Below are 27,613 nucleotides of genomic sequence, written 5' to 3' on the forward strand. Positions count from 1 at the left end.
TGGTGCGGAAAATGGTGGCCTTACAGTGACGGAAGGGATGTTGCGTTGCTGACTAGCTTCATTGGCCGAGGGTGCTACAACCTTAAGGGATGTTTGGTAGTTAGTCCAGGCTTGAAAATGCATGGTGGTTAAGTGTCTATGCATGCAACTAGTATTTAGACTTTTCAGATTCTGACCTCTGCTTAAGCTAGTTGAACATTTTTGACAGATGACTTTGCGCTGATCAGTTGGATGTTGTTTAAAAAAATGCCAGACTGCACTCTTCCTAGACTCGGATCCCTTTTCAGGGATTGCAGACTGAGCTTTAACCGGATGGCCACGCTGTCCTCCAACAGGTTTTGGCTTTGACACGCGTTTTGGGCCAGATACGGGCCCGGCAGATGGAACCTGTTGCGATGTTGATGCCTGCTGCGGCCCCTCCTCCACCTCCGCTTCTGAACTACTGCCGCCTGCACCCTGTTCCCCCAATGGCTGCCAATCGGGGTCAATAACTGGGTCATCTATTACCTCCTCTTCGAGCTCGTGTGCAACTTCGTCTGTGTCACTGTGTCGGTCGGTGGTATAGCGTTCGTGGCGGGGCAACATAGTCTCATCAGGGTCTGATTGTGGATCTGTACCCTGAGAGGGCAATGTGGTGGTCTGAGTCAAAGGAGCAGCATAGTACTCTGGCTGTGGCTGTGCATCAGTGCACTCCATGTCAGAATATACTTGTAATGGGCATGGCCTGTTAAATGTTTCACTTTCTAAGCCAGGGACGGTATGTGTAAAGAGCTCCATGGAGTGACCCGTTGTGTCGCCTGCTGCATCCTTCTCTCTTGTTGTAGTTTTTGCTGAGGAGGACAAGGAAGCGACTTGTCCCTGACCGTGAACATCCACAAGCGACGCGCTGCTTTTACATTTACCAGTTTCGGAAGAGGAGGCAAAAGAGCTAGAGGCTGAGTCTGCAATGTAAGCCAAAACTTGCTGTTGCTGCTCCGCCTTTAAAAGCGGTTTTCCTACTCCCAGAAAAGAGAGCGTTCGAGGCCTTGTGTAGCCTGACGACGAAACTGGCTCCACAGCTCCAGACTTAGGTGGAATATTTTTATCCCCACGACCACCTGATGCTCCACTACCACTACCATCATTACCAGCTGACAATGAACGCCCACGACGACCTCTTGCACCAGACTTCCTCATTGTTTTAAAATCTTAACCAAAGTAACTTTATTTGTTGCTGTCAAACAACTTACACGGTGAGCTATAACTTCAGTATGATTTCAATATCCCTTAACAGGTTGGTGAGACCACAAGGAAAATCAGGCACAATGTTACACACTCTGTTTTCTGTGGCACAAAATCACAGAGATGACACACACGCAGGACTGTCACTCAAGCACTAATGTCAATATTAATCTCCCACCTAATTTATTTTTATTTTTTTCTCAGGGAGACTTTAGAAACCAAATAATATTAAAAAAAAAACAACAAAAAAAACAACAAAAAAAAGGCTTTCTATGGCCCACAATTAGAGAGAGAGAGGTGGCACACCCAGGAGTCAAGACTGGCGCACAAGCTGAAAGGGCAATATTACTCTCCCACTGTTTTTTTAAGTTTTTTTTTTTTTATTTTCAGGGAGACTTTAGAAACCAAATAATATTAAAAAAACCAAAAAAATAAATAGCCTTTCTATGGCCCACTGAATGAGAGAGAGAGGTGGCACACCCAGGAGTCAAGACTGGCACACAAGCTGAAAGGGCAATATTACTCTCCCACTGTTTTTTTATGTATTTTTTGTTTTTTAAGGGAGACTTTAGAAACCCAATAATATTTAAAAAAAAAAAAAAAAAAGGCTTTCTATGGCCCACTGAATGAGAGAGAGAGGTGGCACACCCAGGAGTCAAGACTGGCACACAAGCTGAAAGGGCAATATTACTCTCCCACTGTTTTTTTATGTATTTTTTGTTTTTTAAGGGAGACTTTAGAAACCCAATAATATTTAAAAAAAAAAAAAAAAAGGCTTTCTATGGCCCACAATTAGAGAGAGAGGTGGCACACCCAGGAGTCAAGACTGGCACACAAGCTGAAAGGGCAATATTACTCTCCCACTGTTTTTTTATGTATTTTTTGTTTTTTAAGGGAGACTTTAGAAACCAAATAATATTAAAAAAAAAACAAAAAAAAAAAGGCTTTCTATGCCCCACAATTAGAGAGAGAGAGGTGGCACACCCAGGAGTCAAGACTGGCGCACAAGCTGAAAGGGCAATATTACTCTCCCACTGTTTTTTTACGTTTTTTTTTTTTTGTTTTCAGGGAGACTTTAGAAACCAAATAATATTAAAAAAAACAAAAAAATAAATAGCCTTTCTATGGCCCACTGAATGAGAGAGAGAGGTGGCACACCCAGGAGTCAAGACTGGCACACAAGCTGAAAGGGCAATATTACTCTCCCACTGTTTTTTTATGTATTTTTTGTTTTTTAAGGGAGACTTTAGAAACCCAATAATATTTAAAAAAAAAAAAAAAAAAAAAAGGCTTTCTATGGCCCACTGAATGAGAGAGAGAGGTGGCACACCCAAGGAGTCAAGACTGGCACACAAGCTGAAAGGGCAATATTACTCTCCCACTGTTTTTTTATGTTTTTTTTTTTTTCAGGGAGACTTTAGAAACCAAATAATATTAAAAAAACCAAAAAAATAAATAGCCTTTCTATGGCCCACTGAATGAGAGAGAGAGGTGGCACACCCAGGAGTCAAGACTGGCACACAAGCTGAAATGGCAATATTACTCTCCCACTGTTTTTTTATGTTTTTTTTTTTTTTCAGGGAGACTTTAGAAACCAAATAATATTAAAAAAACCAAAAAAATAAATAGCCTTTCTATGGCCCACTGAATGAGAGAGAGAGGTGGCACACCCAGGAGTCAAGACTGGCACACAAGCTGAGAGGGCAATATTACTCTCCCACTGTTTTTTTATGTATTTTTTGTTTTTTAAGGGAGACTTTAGAAACCCAATAATATTTTTAAAAAAAAGAAAAAAAAGGCTTTCTATGGCCCACAATTAGAGAGAGAGGTGGCACACCCAGGAGTCAAGACTGGCACACAAGCTGAAAGGGCAATATTACTCTCCCACTGTTTTTTTATTTTATTTTTTTTTTTCAGGGAGACTTTAGAAACCAAATAATAAGAAAAAAAATAAATAAATAAATAGGCTTTCTATAGCCCACTGAATAAGAGATAGCACACACAGCAGTGGCACACAAGCCCTGACTGAGGCCAATATTTTTCTACCACTGATTGATGTAGTGTTTTTGTGTTGAGGTAGAATTTAGAACACAAATCACAGAAAAAATAAATAGGCTTTCTATGGCCCACTCAGTGAGAGATGGCACACACAGGGATGGCACTGTAGCAGAAATGCCAATCTTAATCTCCCACAAAAAAAAAAAAAACAGGGACTGTCCTACAATTACTATCTCCCTGCAGTAATCTAAGCCAGGTATGGCAGGCAGCAATAGGAGTGGACTGATGCACAAATTAAATAAAAAGTGTGGACAAACAAAAAAGATAGCTGTGCAGAAAGGAACAAGAGGATATGTGCTTTGAAAAAAGCAGTTGGTTTCCACAGTGGCGTACACACAGCAATACAGCTATCACGGAGCCTTCTAGGGCAGCCCAATGAGCTACAGCGCTGAGGAAAAAAAAAAAAAATAGCTTCCACTGTTCCTGCACACCGAAGGTGGTGTTGGACAGTGGAAATCGCTACAGCACAAGCGGTTTGGTGGTTAGTGGACCCTGCCTAACGCTCTCCCTGCTTCTGACGAAGCGGCAGCAACCTCTCCCTAAGCTCAGATCAGCAGCAGTAAGATGGCGGTCGGCGGGAACGCCCCTTTATAGCCCCTGTGACGCCGCAGACAGCAAGCCAATCACTGCAATGCCCTTCTCTAAGATGGTGGGGACCAGGATCTATGTCATCACGCTGCCCACACTCTGCGTTCACCTTCATTGGCTGAGAAATGGCGCTTTTCGCATCATTGAAACGCGACTTTGGCGCGAAAGTCGCGTACCGCATGGCCGACAAGCACAGGGGTCGGATCGGGTTTCATGAGACGCCGACTTAGCCAAAAGTCGGCGACTTTTGAAAATGATCGACCCGTTTCGCTCAACCCTACTCTCCACCTCGGTCGTAGTCTATCTGGATGATATTCTCATCTACTCTCCAGATATTGACTCCCACCGGAGAGATGTTTGCAAAGTCTTCGACCTCCTACGGGCAAACTCCCTCTATGCAAAGTTGGAGAAGTGTATGTTTGAGCAGGAGTCCTTACCTTTCCTAGGCTATATCATCACCGCCCAGGGATTGGCTATGGATCCTGCCAAACTACAGGCTGTGATGGACTGGCAGGAACCCCATTCTCTTAAAGCGGTGCAGCGCTTTATGGGGTTCATTAATTATTATCGCCAGTTCATTCCGCACTTCTCAACTTTGGTAGCTCCCTTGGTTGCCCTCACCAAGAAGGGAGCAAATCCCAAATTGTGGTCTGAGGAGGTCTCCAAGACCTTTAACTCCATAAAGTCACACTTCGCTAGCGCTCCCATCCTAAATCGCCCCGATGTAGATAAGCCTTTTATCATGGAGGCAGATGCCTCATCTGTTGGTGCTGGAGCAGTCCTATTCCAAAAGGATGCTCAAGGTCGGAAGCATTCTTGCTTCTTCTTTTCTAAGACCTTCTCACCAGCAGAGAGGAATTATTCCATCGGGGACAGGGAGTTGCTAGCCATGAAGTTGGCTTTCTCGGAGTGGAGACATCTCTTGGAGGGAGCTCGTTTTCCCTTCCAAGTCTTCACAGATCATAAAATTTTGGTGTACCTGCAGACAACCCAGCGGTTAAATTCTCGCCAGGCCAGATGGTCCTTGTTCTTCTCCCGGTTTCATTGCACCCTCCATTTTCTTTCTGGGGAGAAGAACATTCGTGCCGATGCTCTCTCTCGCTCCGTTGTGTCATCTGTGGAGGAGGAAGAGGAGCCTCGGCTTATTGTCCCCTCTGAGTGCCTGAGAACTGTGGCCACGGTTTCACTAGAGTCTGTGCCTATGAGCAAGACTTTTGTACCATCCAGTTTGCGACCGGAGGTTCTCTCTTGGGCACACTCATCCAGGGTGGGTGGACATTTTGGTTCCAAAAGGACATCTGAGTTACTGGCGAGGACATACTGGTGGCCGCAAATGGCTCTTGATGTTGCAGACTATGTTCGGGCGTGTGTCTCTTTCGCCAAGAACAAGTCCCCTCGGCAACGGCCAGCTGGGTTGCTTTACCCTCTGCTGGTGGCGGACACACCCTGGAGATGGTCGGGATGGACTTTGTGGTGGGCTTACCCAAGTCTCCTAACTGCACCATTATCGGAGTGATCACCGACCATTTTTCCAAAATGGTTCATTTGGTGCCTCTTCCACGGCTACCTTCTGCACGGGCTCTGGCAGCCTTGTTCATCAAGCATATCTTTCGCTTACACGGTATGCCGGACAAGATTGTCAGTGACCGGGGTCCCCAGTTTGCGTCTCCATTCTGGAGGAAGATTTGTCGTCTACTCAGTATTGAGTTAAATCTCTCCTCGGCTTATCATCCCGAGACAAATGGGTTGGTTGAGAGGGCCAATCAGACTCTGGTCACTTATTTATGACATTTTGTTTCTGCCAGGCAGGATGACTGGGCATCCTTGTTACCGTGGGCTGAGTTTGCACTTAACAACGCTGTAGCTGACTCCACCGGTCAGACTCCTTTCCTCCTTAATTGCGGCCAACATCCGCGGGTTCCTGTGCCTATGCCCGTGTCCTCTGCTGACTCCAGGGTGGCAGACTGGGCAGTGGAGGCACGAGACATTTGGGACCGCACTCAGGATGCCATCCAGGCCTCCACAGAGAGAATGAGGTCCTCCGCCGATGCACATCGGCACCCTGCCCCGACCTTTGCTCCTGGCGACTTAGTGTGGCTCTCCGCTCGTAACATCAGGCTGCGTGTTGAGTCCACTAAGTTTGCACCTCGCTACTTGGGTCCCTTCAAGGTCCTCGAACAGGTTAATCCTGTGGTCTACCATCTAGCCCTTCCTCCATGCCTAGGTATCACTGACACCTTTCATGTGTCCCTCCTTAAGCCCGTATACATGTCCTGGTTTTCTGAGTCGTCTGCCGGGACATCGGGTTCGTCTACGGATGATTACGAGGTGAACGCTATTTTGGGGTGCAAGGTGGTTCGTGGCAAAACATTTTATTTGGTGGACTGGAAGGGTTACGGTCCTGAGGATAGGTCCTGGGAGCCTGCTGAGCTCATTCGGGCTCCGCAGCTCATTGCTGCCTTCGAACATAGCGAGGCCCAAGGAGGGGGGGTAATGTTAGGGGTCGAGTTCCCACTTCTGCACAGGGGGAATCTTGGGCCATCTCCGCTGCGGTCTCCCATTCTTCTTCTGCCGCAGTGGAGCCTGCTCAGTGGAGACGTTGGTCCCAGCGTCTTGCTCAGTCTGACTCTGTACAAAGAGTTACTGCTGCTTTTTCCTGCTTCTGCCATTGAAGTCAGTGCTGGGCAGCGGCAAGCAGACGCTTCTGGGACTAAGTCCTGCTTTTCTCATTCTGAGCATGCCCAGAGTAAGATCTCTCAGTGGAGATCGAGGGTCACATGATCAGATACTGCAGCTAAGGCCATTGGTCCTTCAGGAAGGTCCTGTAGGTGCTCACACTCTGTGACAGCCTCTCATTGGTCCTTCTAGAAAGGTCCTGTATGTGCTGCAACTATTTAAGGCTCGCATGGCCGCACGGCCATGCGCTAGTATTGTTCTATGTTATGTGCTTTGCGCCAGTGTGGTCTTGTGAGTTTGTGTTCAGGGACCCGGCTGAAATAAGCCCCTAGAATGCTGGCACCTCCGGCGAGGAGATTTTGTGTGAATGTATTCAGGGACCTGGCTGAAATAAGCCCCTAGAATGCTGGCACCTCCGGTGAGGAATTTGTGTGCATGCATGACTGCTGACTGCTCTCAGTTGAGTAGTTAGCCTGTGCCACTGTGAAGTTAAACAGGGCGCAGTGCTTTGAGTTTCGGCTACTCTGTGAAGTAACAGTGTTAGCTCATACCGCCATATAGTTCCGCCGTTTGCTAGCAGCAGGTTCTGGGGGTAAGAGCAGAACTAGTACCCTGCAAACAAATATGGATAGGGAAATAACTTAAAGTAACATAGAATAAAATACTAATCTTAAAACAAGTTGCAGAGGTCTAAATGGAGGGGTGGAGCAGTGCCTTTTGTTTGTAATTTCTGTACATATTAATAAATAAATAAATGAAAATACAATTATTTTTAATTACCAAGGGAAAGCAGACAGCTGAGAGCTGGTCTTATTATGCTGGGAAGGGGCTAATATCCGTGGACCTTTCCAGCCTATTAACCCCTTTACCACCTTGGGTTTTCCATTTTTGAGTTTGTTTTTTGCTCCGTGTCTTTCCAGAGCAATAACTTTTTTATTTTTCCGTAAATATGGCAATGTTTTTTTGTGGGACGAGTTGTAGTTTTGAATGGTACCATTGGCTTTACTACATATTGCACTGTAAAACAATTAACAAATTCAAAGTGCAGTGATATTGCAATAAAAAGTGCAATTCCACAATTTTTTTTCCTACCATGTTTACCAAATGATAAAACTGACCTGTTGTTATGGTTCTCCAGGTCATTATAAGTTCGTAGAAACCAAACATGTATAGGTTCTTTTTTATTTAAAAGGTGAAAAAAAAAATTCAAAGTTTCTATATAGCAGTGAAGGCTTATTTTTTTTCGCACCGAGCTGACGTTTTTACTGACACAATTTTGGTGTAGATACAATATTTTGATCCCCCATTATTGCATTTTAATGCAATGATAAGGGAACCAATAAAACGTAATTCTGGAGCCATTTACTGATCGGCTTAATTCTTTTTATATATTGACAGATCGGGCATTTCAGAATGTGGAGATACCAAATATGTGTATTTTTTAAAAAAATGTTATTGTCCTATTTTAAATGGGGCAACAGGAGGATGATTTAAACTTTTATATATTTTTTTTTTTAAAACAATTTTTACTTTATACTTGCTTCAATAGTTTCCATGGAAGATAAGGAGCTGAGATAATTTGTTTGATAGCGCTACACACAACAGGGCTTCAGCCCTCACTGTGTAGCAGAAATGCTAACTTGCTATGAGCGCTGACCACTGGGCGGTTCGGCAATGACAACTACAGGGGTCTCCCTCAGACCTCGGGTGGTCATGTGACACTATACGTCTAAGGTTGAAAAGGGGTTAATATTAGCCCCCAGCTGTCTGCTGTGCCATTGCTGGTTATTAAAAATGGAAGACCCTAAAAAATGTAGTGGGTAGTGATGAGCGAGTGTACTCATTGCTCAGGTGACCTCCGAGTATTTGTTATTGCTCGGAGATATAGTTTTCATCGCCTCAGTTGTACAATTTACGACTTCCAGATAAGCTGAATACATGTGTGAATTCCCTAACAAACAGGCATTCCTCACATGCATTCAGTGTATCTGAAAGCCGTAAATCATGCAACTGAGGCGATGAAAACTATATCTCCGAACACTAACAAATACTCGGAGATCACTCGAGCATGCTTGAGAGAACCCGAGCAACGAGTACACTCTCTCATCACTAGTAGTGGGGCCACCTTTATTTTTAATGATCAGCTAAGTCAAAGCAGACAGCTGGGGACTGATCCATTCGATGCACCAATTCTGTTGCTTGGCCTCGGCTCTTGCTGATTTCCCTGGAGCAGTGGCAATTGGGTAAATAGTTTTTAAGGTTGATGTCAGCTTTAGAATGACAGCTGGCATCAAGCCCTGAGTTAGTAATGGAGAGGCATCTATCAAACTTCCTTATTACTAATCCAATAATAAAAAATAAAAAAAATATAGTAATACACCAGCCTGTATTATGGGCATTCTGCATCAGGCTGCATTGGAGGCACACTGCACCAGTTTGTTATCACACTCTACACAAGACTGTAACAGCACTTTACACATTGCAGTTAGGGAATTCTACAAAAAAATTTTTTAGACATGCTGCACAAGGCTCTAAAGACATATAGGCCGGGTCATGTGGTGCGGCAGCCAATCACTTGGCATGGCTGTGATGGGGCTTGAAGTGTCCACAGTGCTAAAGCTTGTTGAATGGCTGCTCTGCGGCCTTCCAATAAGCTTTATTTGGCTCAAGAACCCTGTGATGATTTAAGGTTGTGAGTTGTAATAGACAGATTAATGGTGCAACCATATTTTATTCCTTATACCTGTGATCTTACAGCAACTCTGGGTAGATGGCCACAATATTTTAACCCAGGGCCATACCAGGCAGCACCAACTATCTTCCAACTTGAATTAGTCTAAAGCTTTTGCATCTCTCGCCAGTATAGTCTGTAGTCATAATCCATGTGCCTCCAGTTGAGGGATACCACGAACATAGCATGTGCATCCAGCTCCAGCCAGCAATAACATATAGTACAGTGAGGTATGTGGCCAGGTGACCTGAGTGTCTCAACCTGGGTTCTTCAAACATCTTCGTAGGTTCAGTGATGGGCAGTGGAACAGATCTGTGTTCCACCAGATGGAGCCTTGGTTTTTGGACTGATCTTGTAGAGCCCCTCTGAAGAGGGAGCCAGAGATGTTATACTTGCTGCTCACATCCAGGACATTCTTCCACAGGATTGGACGATGGTGGGGGAAAGTTATCATCATTTAGAAGTTTATGTTCAGGGTTCGTCGCTGGACACTAAGTGTCCAGTATGAACCCTGAACTGTACCGTTCGGAATCGCTCATCCCTATTTACCAGACTTCAAACATATATACAGAATATACTTATAAAACAAAGATATATATATAGCTCCCTAATTTGTTGATTCGTGTGTGTCCACCAGTCACGGCAAAAGCAGCATTCCTCTGATGAGATCCCAACCATTTTATCAGGTATGCCTCTTCTGGGCCAAAAGCCTACAAATTTAAAGTGCAGGTAAGAGCCAAAACTAATTAAAAATATTAAATATTTGATGGTAGTGACTGATCAGCAATCCTCCTATCAAGCTATAGCCAAGTTCAAATCACTGTATTTTTGGACCGAGTGCTGTGAAAAAAATAGACAGCACATGGACAGCACTTCCACCATTATTATTTCATGGACCAGATCTGTGCATGAAAAAAAATTGACTGCATGCACTAGCTTCTTCTGTGTGCTGGGTGAGACTTTCTCATTCTAATCTATGGGTAGGTACTCAAAAATTTCTGAAATTATATTGAGCCTTCGGAGAGCATCTTTACAAATATATTGCAATTCTTTAAGAAAGCAAACTATATTTAATGTTATAAATTTGTAATAACCACTGTTCTATGAAAAAGGATTGCGGACAGATGAAGGAAAAAAATAATAATCAGTTTTCAGGATAAACGTGATGTTTTTATGTGTATGTAAACTTGGCTCAAAGTATAACAGTAATTTTAATTTTTATTTCATAAATCAGTAGTGCACATTACAATAATACATTTTGCATTATATGTTATCAGTTAAATCTGCTTCTTCTAATACTTTGCTAATTATAAAAATTCTCAATTCACAGGTAAAATCTGTATTCAGTGAAGACAGACTTTCCCATTAATGAGATAGGAGATGATAGTTGTAGATTCTATGTAGAGGTGAATGCAGAGGAGAATGGAGCTGCTAGAGGCATCACTTCTCTGTACTCCTCTACAAAGAATCTTATCGGTGACAATGTCCATCTTCTATCTCAACAATGTAACAGTCTGTCTTCAGTGAATACAGATTTTATACTTAAGCTGGGAATTTTGAAAACAAAAGATCAGTCCAGGTGGAGAAAAAAAAAGCAGATTTCCATGATAAGATACATTACAAAATTTCTAATTTGCATGTGCACTATTGATTTATTAAATAAAAATATGGTGGATACTCTTTAAAACTAAGGCTGTTCTAATGAGCATAGAATCCTACCTGTCCTTTAGATGTGTAGCCATTTAGACAGGAAGTGGCATATCTGATAGAAATGGTTAGGGTTCTAACAAAGAATGGTCACCATGTCTTCGCTTGTGGACACATACGAATTGGCCCATTTGTGCGCTAAGTACCTTTCTTTTTTTCTGCAGGAATGCAGTTTATGTTTCGCATACATGTTTGCATGCATCCTAGTACAACCAGTGGCACTTACACACTTGATTTGTGTCTAATCCATCCATCTATCCATAAACCATCCATCTATCCATCCATCTGTCTAATCCCTCCATCCATCTGTCTATCTAGTTATCTATACTAGCTTATATAAATTTATACAATTTCAATGTGTAAATAAGTTGCACTTTAAATGAACTAATTTTCATTTTCTTTCCTAGTTGCCTCTGAAGACAGAAGTACAACATGGGGAACCTTTAAAATAGTGTCCGGAGTTACATACACATCCAGTTTGCAAGATCAGAACTCAACTGAATTTAAAATTCTTGCATACGATGTACAAAAAATGGTAACTAACTAACTTTACTTAAAAAAAAAACATGATATATTTTATTTTTATTGTCTTTATATATTTTTATTTATGTCATATAATGGCAATTTTCTCCAAGCATCAGTCACACTGTACCTATCAAAAAGAAAAAGAACCAAATACAGAGCACTGTTGTAATGTGACGATGCTAAAGTAGTTTTACTTTACAGTTTGTGCCACTTTCTGGTATGAATTATAGTAAACCTGATGATTGGCCTGACACTTTCAGCCATGTCTCTTTGATCACACTTTTCTGAAAATTTGTAACTCCAATTGCCTTCCTACATTTTTATCTTTTTTTCACAGATCATAAAGTGAAAGAGCCAAAAAACTTATTCCACTGTCAAAAAGCACTATGTATAAAAAATAAACCTAATACACGCAATAAAACTTAGCATTTAATAAATCATGTATTAAAATGCATAACACATACGACCTTAAACTAATGTCAATGGTTTGACAGAAAGATACAGGGTGCGCAATATCCCTGATTTTTCAACTATCTGTACCCTACCTTGCCGCAAAGGTCGGCACCCTAAATCCTGCGCAGTGGCGCCCCCGCTCAACGTAGGCTCTCCCTTTTTCACCCTGATGGGCCCTATCATGCAGGAAAAAAACAACAGATCAAACAACAGACCATACAATCCAGACAAACAAATACTCAAAATAGTCACAAATAGTGATTGGTAACATGTGCTCAAATATATTGCACATACCCCAGTGCAATATTGTGTGCTCAGATATATTGCACACTTTCTATTATTGCACCTATTCCCAGAAATTAAGATATTGATAGATACTGGAAACCTTTACACTGTGCCTGGGTTCGCCCTACCTGTCAGCTGAGGTTGACACCCTATAATTCTGCGCAATTGGCGCCCCCGCTCAGCGTCGTCTAGCCCTGATGCACCCTACAACTACTTGTGTAGGGGAGAATATTATAGATTAAATGTGCCCTTTATCAGAGTAACAGATGTAGATATAAGTATATCAAATTGGGCATCACCAGGTTATCAGTGCACAGAAATCAACAGAATCACATCAGTGACAATTCCCTCTCATAATATAAAGTATATTCTAGTTAGATTAAACATAAAGTATGTAATTCTCAAAGCGTTTCCCCGAGATTGGTTCATCAGGAGCCATTCTTCTTATTATTATTGCAAAGACTTATCTGAATAACGAATCAGGAGGATGGGGGTCACACTGGATTCAAAGAGTGCGCCCTGGAATGCAGTGGGGAACAATGTCCATCCAAAACCACAGGTGTCTATCAGCCTACATTTTTATCCTCCATATTGCTGCCAGACCAAAGTACGCTGTACCTAACGTTTGCTGATGGCCATAGAGCAATTAATATTTGAATGATAAATGCTTATAACGAGCTTTTACTCAGAATTTATTTAGATGCTGACTTTTAAATAATAAATTAGTAAAATTAAATAATTAAATAGAAGGTCAGAAGAAATGTATCCTTGGGTCAAGTTCCCTAGTAATTTTACTGCATTTGTTGTGTCTGTAATCTACATTTATTTTTTTTTAATTAAACAGATAAATGACATTTTTCAAGCCAGTCAGCTAAACTTGGAATACAGAACTTCAGAAATTTTAGAATTCAGGTAAGCACATAGGTTTGATAGAGGATGTCCAAATCTTATATCCAACTTTTAACCAACTATTTCTGTAAATTGTTTATAACATTAAAAATATATTGATATTAATCGTAACTTAATTGTAACAAACACAATATTAAATTGGTTTTCTCATCTTATTTAATGGATAAAATGGAAACAGTGATTAAAAACACAAACAGCTGACATTACAATTAGAGATGGTCAAACCCCAGGATGTTTGGGTCCGGCGGGTTTTGCCAAACAGTTAAAAAAAAGTTTGGTTCGAGTACCAGGACAGTACCTGAACCAGAACTTGGACGCCATTCACTTGAATGGGGAGACCAAACATCCAGTGTGTGCCGTGCTGTCATGTGCATAAAATCATTGCCTCAGCTGTCAGTGTTATCAAGGCTGGTTATCAAGAATAGAGGGGTCCCCACGTTGTTTTAAATTATTTAAATAAGTATTTAAAAAAAGGCTTGGGATCCCTCCTCCATTTTTTCCAACCAGCCAAGCTAAAGCAGACAGCTGGGGGCTTATATTCTCAGGCTGGTAAGGGGCCATAGATATTGGCCCCCCTCAGCCTAAAAATAGCAGCTCACAGCCACCCATAAAAGGCACATATAATAGATGTGATAATTTGGGTGCTTTGCCTGGCTCTTCCCACTTACCCTGTGGTGGTGGCAAGTGGGGTTCATATTTGTGGGGTTGATGTCACCTCTGTATTGCCCGGTGACATCAAACCCCATGCTTAGTAATGGATAGGCATTTATAAGATGGGCTAAAGAGGTTGATTGGAAGAGACAAGGAGGAGAGTTAGAACCATGGTCTTGGAAAAATGCTATTTGGCCTGCTAGCCACAAGTTACTGAGAGTTAGCATCCCAGGAGGAGGTCATTACATATGAATGGCAGCGGAGATGAGAATCTTTAGAAAAGTTTGGTACCCATAATCACATCTCATTCAACCAGTAGTGAGTAGAGACAGAACACTTGCCTCGAAGGCTGCAAGAGCTGACAGATGGAACTATGGTCATGTTCCTCAAAATGGAGGGGCAACATTGATGTTATGTGGTGGGTGTGAACTGACAAAGAAGGGAGCAGGATGAACTCTTTTTGAGTAATGAATGGACCTGATAGAGATTCCTTGAGGCTTCTCAAGACTGGGGTTCGACCACCTCAAGAGATCTTACTGTCCTTGGGGTTCCCCACCCCCTATGCATCAGCAGGTGTTTGTGCAGGTGACACAGGGGGCTGTTGTCCATTTCTATGTGTCAGGGCTCTGGCATTACCTGAAAATGGGCTCCAGGAATCAGGTAGAGACAGCCTCCCCACCTCCCGAGGCAGGGTAAGAAGAAATGGACACTGGAAGAGGATTACTATATTACTCTCCTTAAAAAATTTGTCCAGGCTTTGCACTTTGTGCTTTTATGAGTATAGGAGTACATAAACTACACTTTCAAAACATTTACGTTCCAAACTTTTTCTGGATTGAATTTGTCATCCATAGAGTATTATGTGATTTGTGTAACATTATGATGGTGTCAAATAATAAAACATAACCTTCAAAAAAATTTTAGGGATTCAATTATTCATCCATACAATTTAATGTTGTTATCATCACATTATGGTGGAATATAAAACTACAAAAAAATTTCTAAAATTTTATGGATTCAATTAGTCATCAAAAAAGTTTAATGTGCTTTGTGTAAAATTACACTGGGTTAAAATTTTAAAAAACTGATTGGCCTGGTACAGTACACAAATATTGTTGTCCAAATATTGGTTACAGTCATATACAGTTGTGCTCAAAAGTTTAAATACCCTGGAAGAATTTTTGCTTTCTTGGCCTTTTTTCAGGGAATATGAATGGTAACACCAAAACGTTTTCTCCATTCATCATGATTAATTGTTGGGTGAAGCCATTTATTGTCAAACTACTGTGTTTTCTCTTTTAAAATCATAATGACAACCCAAAACATCCAAATGACCCTGATCAAAAGTTCACATACACCATTTTTTAATACCGTGTATGACAGCTTGAAGTATTTTATGGTAGTTGTGGATGAGGTTCTTTATTTTCTCAGATAGTAAAGCTGCCCACTCTTCTTGGCAAAAAGCCTCCAGTTCCGTTAAATTCTGGGGCTGTCTAGCATGAAAATTAGATGAAAAAGATGATGGTCGGTCCTTAATCATTTTGATAAATTATGGAAGGCTGAGAAAGGGTTTAAAAAAATCTTAGAATCACCTCTCCTTGGCCCACCCCATACTTGCCCTGCTAAGGCAGGTCCTCCAGTCATTTGTTCTAAATGACATCTTTCTTCTGTCTGGGTTTACTAGGCTGCATGTCATCAGTTGAGGTGCAACCAACATCAATAACATGTCGCACCCCATGCTACCACATGCACCGTGAACCACATCCAAGATGTTCAAGCACCTTATATGATGACGTGATGCCTAGTGAATGGAAATCCAGCTGGGAGAAAGATTGAAGATAGAGGAAAGAGGATAGAAGATTACAGAAAGAAGACCTGATTAGAAAACTGTTCAGTGGGAAATCTATGAGCAATAGTTGAGAAGAGGTGAATATAAGATCAGTTTTCTTACCCCTTCCTGCCAATTAAATTTATTTGATTCAAACCACAATTTCCCCCTGAAGTGAGCAAATCTGCCCAAATCAAGTTTTAGAAGATTCGCTGAAGTCTAGTGTGCAAAAACTTGGGCTGGCTTGGCTATATAGTGGATAGTATATGAAGGGTGATATGCATGCTTTGTTATCATATTTAGAAGTCTCCAGTAATAAAAGAGAAAGATTCAATCTAATTGTTTCTTTAACTGATTACGGTCCTGTACCAGGATGAGGGTCGTTTTTTCCAGTGGCGTATGGGCCCCAGTGGACCAATTTGGACCTGGGCCACCACCTGGTCAGATTTATTGTTGTAGCATTCTAGATCCTATAAAAAGATACATGTTTACCCCATGTAATGTCACATCCTGGCTCTTTTTTGTAGTAATCTACCGCATTCTGAGCCCTATGCTATAACATTTTACCCCATCCTAGGCCCCTTCTTGTTATACTGTCCCCATCATGGTATAATGTCCCCAGTTCTGGGATAGTGTCCTCATCACTGTTACCTTCTGTTCTTCTCCTGGACGTTTTAAAGAGAAACAAACAATTTGACTTGCCTTCCCCTGCTCCCACACTGCACGGTGTCCTTTTCTGTAGCTGACACAAGAGACAGCAGGTGACTTTGGCGTGCCAGTATGGGCAGCACATGAGATCACTACCATTCGTCGCACGTCACTGGCAAGCTGACGTCTACTGCCAGCCTCTGATTGGCCGGTGGCATGTATTGCAGCACAGAGAGCCAAATAGTCTCTGTGCTGCAATACCTATCACCTGAATGTGCGTCCGATGACATACACCCAAGTCAAATTGGGGCATCTTTCTCCCGCACGGGCCCCGTCATAATTGCACCAGCATGGATTCAGAGCAGACATAGAATTTAGCTCAAATTCCAGTCCAGACATTACATTACATTTATCTCAGTCTATGGGAATATTTACATACAATTTCAGATTATAATTGTTTTTAAGTTCAAATATTACTGTGAATAAAGTTGACTTAGTTCATAAAATGTGTACTCCCCCCAAAAAATAACTCTGAATAACTGAAATTTACATTGACCTCTATCAATTTTCCACTATTAATCTTGGGAATTGTGCAGTACTTTATGCTTTGTCTGGGCATTACATGCCTGGAATCCAATTTGAGTAAAAAATGTCAGCATAATAATCCACCCTGTGTGGAGATAATGGGCTAAGAAAAGTCAGAAATTGCAGAATAGCAGAAAACTATTTATTCAAAAGGCAATGACACTGTAGGATTTAGCAAACATTTGTAATTTCGTTTCACTTCTCTAAATTAGAAGCTGCTTATATTTGTAAATTCAATGTTCTTTCTAGTTCCTCATTACAATGGAATTAATCCCGGCCAGACTTAATTGCATTTATATTTCCAACAATTGGAAATCATTATTTTCGAATTCTAGCATTTACTAAAAGAATTGAGTAAAGTGTTGAAATGCTGCATTATATCAAGCTGACTGGGAAAGAAAATATTCAAGTGTAATAAGACAAACTGGATATCTATCTATTTCTCTTCCTATTTATATCTTTTTCTCTATCTATTAATCTGTCTATCTATTTAGTAAAGCAGATTAGAACCTCTGAACAAAATATAGAAAATCTGAACAGGTGAAAACTGCTATGGCTGCATAATATAAAAAGAACAAAATACAGCAACACTCTATGCGCTAAGATATATGCATACATTGAATATCTGAAAATTAGACTACATTACTGCTATACAGACTATACTTATACAATGAAGGTACTTAGTAGTCATGAGTGAATATACTCATTGGTCGGGTTTTCCTGAGCACGCTCGGGTGGTCTCCGAATATTTGTAACTACTCAGAGATTTAGTTTTCATTGCGGCAGCTGAATGATTGACAGCTACTAGCCAGCTTAATTACATGTGGGGAATCCCTAGCAACCAGGCAACCCCCACATGTACTCAGGCTGGGTGGTAGCTGTCAATCATTCAGCTGCTGTGATGAAAAATAAATCTCCGAACACTAACAAATACTCGGAGACCACCTGAGCATGCTCAGGAAAACCCGAGCAAAGAGTACACTCGCTCATCACTAGTACTTAGCACAAAAATTGTCCAATTCATGTAAGTCGACCAGCTGTGACAACGTGTACCTTTCTTAGAAATAACCTTAAGCCTAGTATTTATCTAGCATGCCTCTCCCAGGCTGAAGTCTACAAATTTAAAGGGTAGGTAGAATTCAGCACTAATTTAAAATAGGCTTAGGCTGATGGTAGGAAGAGCTCAGCCAAATATGATGGTAGTCACAACCTCTAAGGCAGTGTTACCCAAGTCCGGTCCTCAAGAGCCACCAACAGGTCATGTTTTCAGGATTTCTTTAGTATTGCCTAGGTGATAATTGCATCACCTGGACAGGCAACCATTCAATCACCTGTGCAATACTAAGGAAATCCTCAAAACATGACCTGTTGGTGGCTCTTGAGGACCGGAGTTGGGGAACACTGCTCTAAGGCTATGTGCACACAATGCGGATTTTGATGCGAATCTGCAGCATTTTTGGATATGTGGAATTGCATCAAATACACAGTGTAGTGCACAAGCAAAGTTAGCCAACGGGAAATTGAGAATTGTTGTGCACATGATGCAGAAAAAAAACGCGTGGATTTGCAGCATTTTAATTTCCGCACATGTCAATTCGTTTTGCTGATCTGCAGCATTTCTGCACCCATTGACTTCCATTGAGTCAGGCAAATCCACAGCAAAACCGCAGGTTTAAAAAGATCTGTGGATTTGCTGCAGATGTGCCTGCGAGAAATGCTGCAGATTGGGAGAAGGAAGAATGTGTGGGTGGAGACTATGTGTGTGGGCGAAGACTGTGTGTGTGCGGAGAAGATGTGCATGTCTATGTGCGGGTGTTTGTGTGTGTCTGCGGGGGTCTGAGGGGTTTGCGGAGCTGTGTGTGTACAGGGCTGAATGTGTGTGTGCGGGGCTGTGTGTAGGCAAACATCATCACAGTGACAGCTAGCCGGATGACGGGACAGTAGTAGTCCCCTCATCTGGCTACTGTGTTCACGTGTAAAAAAAAAACCACATACACACTTATATACACATACAGCATATACAGTACATACAACATACAGTACATACTCACCAATCATCTAGTCCCCGAATCCCTTGATCAAGAAAAATAATAAACCAACAGTATACTCCCTGATCTGATGTAATCCATAATAACGAGTGTCCCACGATGATCTCCCGTGGAGAGCTGTCACATCAGAAAATGTGACTGCTCTCCAGGGACTCTGGTGATACAGTGACAAGGTAATCCTCCGTGCTGTATCGCTCCACTGCCGTGAGTGCAGAGTTTATACTGTCACTTGCGGCACCACTGCATGGGAAAATTCTCATGCAGCAGTGCCGTAAAATGAGAGCCTAGTGAACCCTCAGTGATAACACTGCAGGAGCCATTGTCTCCTGTCAGTGTGTCACTGGAGGCCTATAGAGCAGTCACATCTCCTGATGTGACTGCTTTATAGGAGAGTTTGTCGTGGGACACTCATTATTAAATGAAATGCATCATACCAGGGAGTATTTGTGTTGGTTTATTATATTTTCTCTTTTTTGCAGGAGATCGAGGGCCGGATTGCATGGATTGACAGAACAATAAAGATGGCAAAACTGTGTTGTGTTTTATTTAATTAAAAATACTTTATTATGGCTTTGTCTTTATTTAACTCTTTCACAACTATAGGATTAGTAATGGATAGGTATAATATTGATGCCTCTCCATTACTAAGCCGGCATGATGTCACCTTACAATTCAAAGGTAGCTTCAACCCCCAACTATTACCCCATATGCCACCACTACAGGGCAGTGGGTAGAGAGAGGCTAAGTGCTGGAATTGGCACATCTTACAAATGTGTCATTTCTGGAGTGGCTGTGAGCTGGTGTTTGTAGCTGGGGGGGCCAATATCCATGGCCCCTTCCTAGATTATATCAGCCTGCAGCTGTATGCATAGCCTTTTCTGGCTATTAATTATAGAGGGACCCCACGTCGCTGTTTTAGGATGGTCCCCCAAATTTAAAAGCGAGTAAAGGCTAAATATACAGTTGCGGGCTGATATTAATAGCCTGGGAAGATCCATGGATATTAACCCCTTCCCAGGCTATAAACATTGGCCTCTAGTTGATGGCTTTCCCTCTCTGGTGCAGAAAATTGCGTGGGAGTCCACAACATATTTTTTTTCAATTTTTTTATAAATTAAACAGATACTGCGCTTAGGACCGGGGTCACACTTGCGAGAAACTCGCACGAGTCTCGCATCAATACCTGGCATTGATGCTAGCACTTGGGACCAGAGCGTGCGGCTGCATGTATTTTTATGCAGCCGAACGCTCTGGTCCCGAGTGCCAGCAGCAGTGCTGGGTATTGAGGTGCAAGACTCAAGAGACTTTCTTGCAAGTATGACCCCAACCTAACGCAGGATTTGTGTGTGTATGTGTCTTTATTTAACTCTTTATGTACCATTTTATTATGTTCATGGGCACCTTGTTTATATTAGTGCCAGTAATTTGAGTACTGTTCACATATGTGTCTCATGATATATGTGTTACCATGACTCATTGCAGCCATTTTTGTATGTGTTTTAAATGTTTTTAAAAGTTTTATACATGTTTGTGCACTCGGTATTGTTCAATATATCTGGTGCTTAGCTGCGCTCTTCCCACTTGCCCTGTGTCAGTGGAAAGTAGGTTTATAGAGTTGGGGTTGATGGTGGCTTTGTATTATCAGCTGACATAAAACCCAGTGATTAGTAATGGAAAGGCATCTATAAGTAGCCCCCATTACTAAAGCCGTGGTAAGTTTTGAAATAAACACTCAGCAAGAATAAAGTCCATTATTTCATATCAAACTCAACACCCTGATTTACACATTTATTAAAAAATACTAAATAAAATTATACTCACCTTTACACCTAAAATTCATTGAAGCCCATGCCTTCTGTAAAAAAACAAAAATAATAAACAACCATATCCTTCGACTGTCTGACGTGAAGATAATCCTCCGATGCCCATTTTCCCTTTTAAAAAACTAAAATAATAAACAACCATATCCCTCACTTGTCTTCTCCTGCACTCGCAGCATGACATTGTCTCCTCATTTTCATCCTGAATGGTCGCATCATGACACCGTCAAGCTTGAAAACCAGATGTAGCGGAGATTGATTACGGCATGGGGCAGTATGGATTATCTTCATGTCGGACAATAAGCTCATTTATTATTTTTGGTTTTTTTAACATAGATGAGAGTGCTGATGAGAGTGGAAATCGGCCCTCTCAAGCCTAAAACAGCAGCCCGCAGCCGCCACAGAAAAGTTGCCTCTATGAGAAGCGCCAATTCTGTCACTTTCTCTTTGTCTTCCCACTTGCCTCCGTGCAATGGCAATTGGGGTAATAGGTTTGGGATTTATGTCAGCTGTTTTATGGCCGCTGACTTCAAGTAAAGAGGATAGTAATGTTGAGGCGTTTTATAAGACACCCCAATTACTAACCCCATAGTCATATTGTATTGTTAAAAATACACATCAAGAATAAAGTCCTTTAATTGAAAGAAAGACTTCATTATTTTAAAAACTCCCCAACCTCTTTACTCATTTATTTACAAAAAATAAAAGCGCAGAGCTATACTCTCCTTTTTGTCAATAATTAATTAATGCCCATGTCCCACTGTAAAAGACAAAAAATAATAAAACACAATATTCCTCATCTGTTCAAAGACACTCCACTAATGGCCATAGCCCACAACAATCCTGATGATTTGGGAGGAAGTCACCTCAGTGTTGCAACTGCATTTCCATTCTAGGAATACCAGCTTCCAGCTGTAGCTTGGATGGTTGTCAAAAATGAGGGATATCTTATGACATTTTTTTAAATGATTTATTTATATAATTTAAAAAAAACATTGTGTGACCTCTCTATACGTGATAACCAGCCATAATGAAGCTGACAGTTGGAGGCTGAAGCCCACAGCTGTCAGTTTTGCCTGTGCTGGTTATCAAAAATTAAAAGGACCCCACATCATTTTTTTACATTTATTTACTGCACAGGTGCCGGCTGGTGAATACTCTCATCAGCCTCGCATGCTCTCACTGCTATGAGTGAGATCAGGTATTGGATCATTAGAGTAGTACTCTCATTATCTGACACCTGTGACATACGGTAACCTTTTTACTGGTGGTCATCTGTGTGGCAGCGTGAGAATATAAGCACTCTGACCTGCAGTACTGAAGTTATCGCAGTTCACAGCCGGTCTGTTGCTCAGATGACAGCATGGTAAACAGTTGATGTTAGGGCCCCCAATTCATTTGAATGGGGTCCGGGTTTGAGTTCAGGCACCATCATGGTACCCAAACTGTTTTTTTAATGTTCAGCCAAACCCGTTGGATCCAAACATCCACAAGTACGTCTATCACTATGTGTAGTCTGTAACCTTTGTGATACATAGATATATATAGCAGATGTAAACAATTCAAATGGAAGGATATTTTTAACCAAGACGTTACAATATTGCATTTCATTTATTTGAGCTCTATTACAAAAATGATGAAATGTAAAGATGACTATACGCTTTAAGTATTTGATGCACTAATTTATTTTGTCATTCTTGTTTATTTGCAGAAATGGCAGCGTTATTGTGGTTTTCACTGTCCAATTTACAAAAGTTCTATTGACAGAAAATATTAAGAAAGTTCTAATTATCGGCATCCAAGAAAATCATTCACAGCTTACAACAAAGTACAAAATAGACATCTCAACTATAATGATCACAGGTAAATTAAAGGAAAGATCTTGCAATGAAAACCAGCTTAGTTAAAGTTATGACTAGTGTTGAGCATTCCGATACCACAAGTATCGGGTATCGGCCGATACTTGCGGGTATCGGAATTCCGATACCGAGATCCGATACTTTTGTGGTATCGGGTATCGGTATCGAAACAACATTAATGTGTAAAAGAAAGAATTAAAATAAAAAATATTGCTATACTCACCTCTCCGATGCAGCCTGGACCTCACCGAGGGAACCGGCAGCGTTCTTTGCTTAAAATGCGCGCGTTTACTTCCTTCCGTGACGTCACGGCTTGTGATTGGTCGCGTGCCGCCCATGTGACCGCGACGCGACCAATCACAGCAAGCCGTGACGTAATTTCAGGTCCTGAATGCCTAATTCTGCATTCAGGACCTGAAAATTACGTCACGGCTTGCTGTGATTGGTCGCGTCGCGGTCACATGGGCGGCACGCAACCAATCACAAGCCGTGACGTAATTTTAAAATGCGCGCGTTTCCTGCCTCCCGTGACGTCACGGCTTGTGATTGGTCGTGTCGCCCATGTGACCGCGACGCGACCAATCACAAGCCGGAACGTAATTTTAAAATCCTGAATGCCTAGAATTAGGCATTGAGGACCTGAAAATTACGTCACGGCTTGCTGTGATTGGTCGCGTCGCGGCCACATGGGCGGCACGCGACCAATCACAAGCCGTGACGTCACGGAAGGAAGTAAACGCGCGCATTTTAAGCAAAGAACGCTGCCGGTTCCCTTGGTGAGGTCCAGGCTGCGTCGGAGAGGTGAGTATAGCAATATTTTTTATTTGAATTCTTTCTTTTACACATTAATATGGATCCCAGGGCCTGAAGGAGAGTTTCCTCTCCTTCAGACCCTGGGAACCATCAGGGATCCCGTCCGATACTTGAGTCCCTTTGACTTGTATTGGTATCGGGTATCGGTATCGGATTAGATCCGATACTTTGCCGGTATCGGCCGATACTTTCCGATACCGATACTTTCAAGTATCGGACGGTATCGCTCAACACTAGTTATGACATCTAACTTTCACCTCTTTATTTATCCATTTAAACCTGAGCAACTATTGAGTTCAAGCTCCAGTTAATCAATAAAAGTAGTAAATGCATAAAGTAACCAATTATGTGACTGAAGCAATAATGACTTTACCAGTCACAGTCATTATGTTACAGGAGTTTTTCCAGGACATAGATCATAGATAAAATTAGTGATGGGACTGTAACGTTACAATTCCTAATATTGTGCTATGTAATCACTGATAAGACTCCACTGTTTTAAAGTCCCAGCGCAAATCATGTGACCAATAATATTTGATTTGCTGACTGTTTTCTATTTTTTTAGTTGTTTTTTAACAGAGATCATTGAGTGAAGTGAATAGTGAAACACATGCCTGGGTACATGCACCTTCATCGTACTTAGGTATAGTGAATTATTAGTAGATCAGTGGTAGTTAAATTTTCAGCACTAATCAATAGATCAAATATCAGCAGCAATACTAGACATTAAAAATGTGCTAATATGTTGAAGAGGAAATGTATTCTATTCAAATGTTACAAAAATCTACATTCACCCAAATGCAGATTATTTAATAATTCGCTCCAATGCAGATTCAATAAAATAATAGCCGACTGTTTGCCATTTTTTTAATCGTTTAGGTCAATAAAAAGATTTAAAAAATGATTATTATTTATTATTATAGTGCCATTTATTCCATGGTGCTTTAAATAAAAAACATACTCACTTTATTGCTTACCTCACTGACTCTTCCACTCCTCACCATCACCTGACTGGGTCTCAGAGCATCTTCTTATAACCATCGCATAGCACTGATTCACCAGGCCTGTTCATGCAAGGCTCCAAATCCCAGAGCATAGTAAGTGACATTCATTTCATAGAGGATAACTTTTCTTCTAATCAAATTTCCTAGGAAAACGTGTGCAAACAAGCGGATTTTAATTTTGCCTGATCCACTCATCTCTACCAGAGATCACTCAATACCTTGGTTGGTGGGGTTGTTGGGAGCCTAAGTATAGGTCATTCATTTAAAAGTTCACAAAACGTTCATGTAGTAGAAGGTCTTTATGGAGCGCCCCCATGTCAGGGCAAAGGGGTACTCGGTACCGGGTCCTTCTGTTCTCGATGGGGATGTCACGGTGGCCTGATCTGGTCCATGGCCCTTTGAGGGGCGTCCAATAAAAGAAAGAGTTTTTATAGGAATAATGTTTGTGAAGCCACCTGTGGTATTCGGTCAGGGTGACCGACGCTGCTTAGGGGTCCACTGGGGTGATGTTATGGCAGCTAGATGGTATACCTTCCCACAGGTGAAGTGTATCCCCAGGGCTTCCCAGAGTGTAGATGGTGGATGGTGGATGATGTAAGGCGCAGTGAATAATGAGGACACAAGGTTGCAGTCTCTTTACCTTTACTGAAGGCTTCGGCATCCACAGTCCAGGGCACCAGACCACAGGGCAGGCAGAGTCCGGCCGGTCTGAAGGCAAATCCAGAGTCCCCTTATCCAAGTGGAATTCAATAGCCTTCCTTTAGCGCCTGGGTGTGGTAGTACCTCCCTGCTGAGCAACTCGGTAAGGTCCTCCCAACTATTGGAGATGTTAAGTCTCTTTCTCTCTGTCCCCCCGATGGATAGGATAGGACAAAACACGTATGACTGGTGGCCTGAGGCTTTTTGTAGGGACCCTAGAGACTTCCTGACCTCCACAAGTTGCCACCATGCCTCCTGTGTATAAAGGCCGGGCAGAATTAACTGTCCTGCCAGTCTCTGAAGTAAAGCATAGAGTTCCTTACTCCCTCGGTGTTCTGGCTACCGGGATTTTTGCGCCTCAGAAGGAGGCAGCCTTTTACAGGGCAGAACTCCTTCTGGTTTTCCTCTCCTTTTGCTATGACTTCGTTTCTCACTCACTGCAAAACACTTCTCTTCAATGTCTCTTTCTTAGGATGCTGCCGCACGTGGGGCAGGCACAGCTCTGTGGACCCTCGTCCTCCGCAGACCGCAGTCTGCATCTGGCTCCCTCTCCTTCCAGCCAGCTTCTGTCTAACTTCCTGTCCAAACCACCAGTTTTACCTAACTGTGAGGAGTGCCATAATAGATAAAAGCTTAGCTCCCCCTTGCGGCCTGGAGTGTGAAGTGTGTTGTGTGGCTGTGATACCTAGACAGAGGATCGATCTCCTTTATTACCTTCAGACGTAATTTCACTCCCCCTGGTGGAAGAATAGCATTACTGCACCGACCAGGACTCTGGGGCACTGCATTTACATCTTCAAAAGCTGCAGAAAAGTAGCAATTTGTTTGCTGCAGAAATAGAATGTAGTCATTCAGGTACGAAAAAGTGGTTTGAAGCAAACTTGTCAGCAGAATTTTGCTAAGAAAACTACATGCATTGTCAGGTTGGCAGTGTTAAACTGATTAAAATGATACCTGGGGAGAACAAATCTGTCTTGTAGTTCTTGTGTAATCAGTGATAGAAGTTTTTAGTTAATGAGATGCCCATGTTCCAGGACAGGACTGTAGGTAGAGGCGTAGCTAGGGTTTTGATTCCAAGGGGGCAAAACTTATGAGTGATTCCGTAGCCAGATAACCTTGATTACAACTGGGTGACACATCCTAATAGTGGATGAAGGAGAACCTCAGCAGATGACTGCGCTGCTGCTGAAAATAATCTCTATATAAAGACCAACATGGATATTACCGCCATATAGTGACCAAATAGTGGTAGATACCAGTCGTACGGAACATATACGAGATCACAGCACAGTTAGAGATGGTGACTTGCAGAGGACTTTCTTTCTGATGGAATCGTTCACTTTTCAAGTCTTTTCCATCTGGCCCCTATCGACATGACAACTTCTTCCAGCCAGGACTCAGCTGCAGAGAATACAACAAAGACAGCATTTCACATCTCATATTTTCAGCACTGCTCACAATGGGACTGTTCCCAACCTGCACAAACTCCTCGTCCTGCTGATACCCCAATACTGAGCTACTGCTGCCATATGTGTCCTTATTACTGCACCTTCTGTGTGGTTCTGTGTGTCCTCTAAATTCTAAAGCAAAACTCTCTGGAATATAGCAATGCTGGGTGCAAGTGCCCTAGAAAACAACTAAGTACATTCCTTGAGGGGTCTAGTTTCCAAAATGGGGTCACTTAAGCAAACAACAAAGAAAGTAGCATGTAAAGGCAAGGATCGCCATCTATAATATAACGCTGGGAGCGTCACTCTGTCCGAAGCCTTTATAGACTGCGCAAGCGCAAGCGCCGGCGCAGTCTGGACCCCACAGAGTGACGCTCCCAGGAGATCGCGGTATGCGTAAGCACTGACCGCACACCGCGATCTCCAACGGAGAAGCGGGGACGAGCCACGGAGCCAGGAGGGTGAGTATATTTACCTGTCCTCCGTTCCACCGCTGCGCGCGAGCCTCCGTCCTCCACATCCTCTGCCTGAGACGTTCAGTTCAGAGGGCACGATGACGCGCTTAATGCGCGCCGCCCTCTGACTGAACAGTCACAGCCAGAGGACAGGACCCGGAAGACAGACCGGCGCGCGCCGCGCAGCAGTGGAACGGGAGGACAGGTAAATATAGCAAGTGCCGGGGGCCTGAGCTAGCGGCGACCCCGGCACCTGACCCCCACAGTGCGCCGGTGTCCCCGCCTGCTCAGGCCCCCAGCAGAGCCACGCACAGCCGCCCGCAGTCAGCAGAGCCACGCACAGCCCCCCGCAGTCAGCAGAGCCACGCACAGCCCCCCGCAGTCAGCAGAGCCACGCACAGCCCCCCGCAGTCAGCAGAGCCACGCACAGCCCCCCGCAGTCAGCAGAGCCACGCACAGCCCCCCGCAGTCAGCAGAGCCACGCACAGCCCCCCGCAGTCAGCAGAGCCACGCACAGCCCCCCGCAGTCAGCAGAGCCACGCACAGCCCCCCGCAGTCAGCAGAGCCACGCACAGCCCCCCGCAGTCAGCAGAGCCACGCAC

The 27,613-nt window shown here is 42.7% G+C and overlaps 1 protein-coding gene across 1 annotated transcript in view; it reads left to right on the forward strand.

Moving 5' to 3' along the window:
* TMPRSS15 (transmembrane serine protease 15) overlaps positions 1-27,613 on the forward strand; it is a 399,115-nt gene that overhangs the window by 26,840 nt on the left and 344,662 nt on the right. The window contains exons 2-4 of the mRNA XM_077294014.1: positions 11,389-11,516; positions 13,089-13,156; positions 22,445-22,596. Coding sequence (XP_077150129.1) covers positions 11,389-11,516; positions 13,089-13,156; positions 22,445-22,596 — 348 coding nt within the window. The remainder of the gene's footprint in view (positions 1-11,388; positions 11,517-13,088; positions 13,157-22,444; positions 22,597-27,613) is intronic.

Source organism: Ranitomeya variabilis, chromosome 3, assembly GCF_051348905.1.
Source record: "Ranitomeya variabilis isolate aRanVar5 chromosome 3, aRanVar5.hap1, whole genome shotgun sequence".
In the NCBI taxonomy this organism is placed as follows: domain Eukaryota; kingdom Metazoa; phylum Chordata; class Amphibia; order Anura; family Dendrobatidae; genus Ranitomeya; species Ranitomeya variabilis.